Source organism: Lycium barbarum, chromosome 8 (genome assembly GCF_019175385.1).
Source record: "Lycium barbarum isolate Lr01 chromosome 8, ASM1917538v2, whole genome shotgun sequence".
In the NCBI taxonomy this organism is placed as follows: Eukaryota; Viridiplantae; Streptophyta; class Magnoliopsida; order Solanales; family Solanaceae; genus Lycium; species Lycium barbarum.
In genome coordinates this window covers 110,297,581-110,300,038 of record NC_083344.1, presented here as the reverse complement: position 1 = coordinate 110,300,038, position 2,458 = coordinate 110,297,581, and the positions used below count along the sequence as shown (strand labels likewise).

The window sequence follows — 2,458 nt, the reverse complement described above, 5'->3', positions numbered from 1 at the left end:
TGCGACTAAGCCAAGTCAATTTTCCTATCAAAGTTTGATTTTGATTTTGATTTTTTTGTGGTTCTTTTATTTCTTAATTTGAATATAGATATTGCTTCTGCTGTTAATGTTGAATATATATATATATATATATATATTCCTATTGCTGTACGATGTTTAACTTTACGATGTTTAAATGTTTGAATGTAGAATGTGTAGTTTATGCTTGTAGAAGTACTTTGATGAATTGGACACGACTTCTTTGTCTTTTTTCGAGCAACTAATATGAGCTTCTAAGAATGTGTCAAGAGATTTGTTTGTTTAAGCAATTAGTTAAATGGTGCTTAGCTTGAATGTGAATTCTTCATTGTTCTCTGATATTTTTTTGCTAATTATGATGCCCTTTTTGAGAATATGGTAATTATGGTTGGTGATTCTTTTACTAATAACATATAAACTAAGTATTAGTTTAACAAGTTCAAACATTGTGCTATTTGTGTAGATGGATGTACAATAGATCTTATGATGATCCATTGGGGATGAGGGATGAATTTATAGCCGGTGTCTATGCTTTTGTTGAATACGCAAAGTCACTTGAGGATTTTACAATTCATGGTGTGGTTAGGTGTCCTTGTGTTAAATGTAAATGTATGAATTACGAGACCCCAGAGCTTGTTACGCTTCATCTTTATGAAAAAGGCTTTAAAAGTAATTATACAGTGTGGACTAGTCATGGGGAAACACACAACAATTTTGGTAGATCTCAGAACTTTGAAGTCGGTGAAAGTAGTAGGAGGGTAGAACGTAATGTCCAAAATTCTAGAATGCACGACATGGTTCAGGATGCATATGGCATGCATTCGGATTTTGAATCTGGTGGCCATGTTGAAGAATCTCCCAATGATGAGGCCAAACGTTTTTATGCAAAGTTAAATCAAGCTAGCCAACCCTTAAAAGATGGGAGTCCGCACTCTCAATTGTCTGTCGCCGATAGATTGTTGAGTATCAAAGCAGATAACAATGTTTCTGAAGGGGCAATGGATCCTTTCATTGACTTCATGCATGAATTAGTTGACTCCACTCTAGAGATACCCGATAATTACTATAAGGCAAAGACATTGGTGTCCAAGTTGGGACTCTCGTCGGTAAGAATTGATTGTTGTGAAAATGGTTGCATGTTATACTATAAGGACGACATCGGTCTAGAATCTTGTAAGTTTTGTAGTAGTAATCGGTTTAAGCAGACTCGCAGTGGGAAGAGAGTTTTTATTAAGGAGATGCATTATTTACCACTTATACGAAGGTTAAAGAGGTTGTATGCATCTAATAGTTCCACCCCTCATATGAGATGGCACAGTGAAAATAGAAGGCCACCGGGTGTTATGTGTCATCCATCTGATGATGAGGCTTAGCAGCATTTTGATAGAACCTATCCTGACTTTGCAGTTGAACCACGTAATGTCAGGTTGGGTTTATGTTCAGACGGATTCACTCCGCATTCTATTTCTGCTGCTCCGTATTCTTGCTGGCCCGTGTTCATAACCCCGTATAATCTTCCTCCTGAGATGTGTATGACTAGTCCATATATATTCCTTAACTGCATTATTCCTGGCCCCCGTAATCCAAAAGTTTTGATTGATGTGTGTTGACACCCAATTTTGTCCCGCCTTCCCCTAAATATTTATTTACGCTTCTAATATTTTTGGCAACTTAAGAAATAATTATTTATATTCTACTATAATTATTAGCTTTTACCGGCGTTTCATTATTCTATTGCAGTCACTAGCCGTTATTATTTTATTACTACTACCACTATTATCCTTATCCATATTATCCTTATCCTTATTATTATCCTTATCCTTATCCTTATTATTGTCCTTATCACCAGTATTATTTTGTTATTATTATTATCACAAGTATTATTATAATTCGCATTATAATCATTTCAACATTTGTTTTTACCATCCTATGCACACGCATCGCATATATTTCGCACAATTAAATAATAGCGTTTATTTACTGTTGGACTTTTAAAATATTATCGCATGGTTATTACGACGTCTTATAATTTTATTATCTGAGCACTAATAATTACATATTTTATATTAGATAATATTTTGGCACACGTTAATATATAATTAATTAAAATAGGTCTTTCATTTAAATTTAGAAGCCCAATTTATTTCTTTCATTCAACCCATATATTAATTCATCAACCCAAATCCGAGCCCAATCAACTCATACTATTTTCGGACCAATTCATAAAATCAGCCCACATTTTAAATTCACCCAGCCCACTATTCATCTACCCGACCCAGCCCCCTATTCATCTACCCGACCAGCCCACATTTTATTCACCAGCCCAGTCCGTTAACCCGACGACCCGACCCAATTCGCTTGTCAACAAAAATGAACCGCTAGGGTTACACTCCCTCTTTTCCATTCAGCTCCGCATCCCTCCCTTCTCCTCCACGCTCCG

General features: G+C 35.7%; 1 protein-coding gene across 1 annotated transcript; it reads left to right on the top strand.

Moving 5' to 3' along the window:
- The first annotated feature begins 485 nt into the window (after positions 1–485).
- Positions 486–1,391, top strand: LOC132608121 (uncharacterized). Its single transcript, XM_060322195.1, has one exon. The coding sequence runs from the start codon at positions 486–488 to the stop codon at positions 1,389–1,391; it is 906 nt and encodes a 301-aa protein (XP_060178178.1).
- Positions 1,392–2,458: the final 1,067 nt, after the last annotated feature.

Excerpts from the sequence above, each read along its gene's own strand:
- LOC132608121 (XM_060322195.1), top strand. The coding sequence starts at position 486 with ATGTACAATAGATCTTATGATGATCCATTGGGGATGAGGGATGAATTT.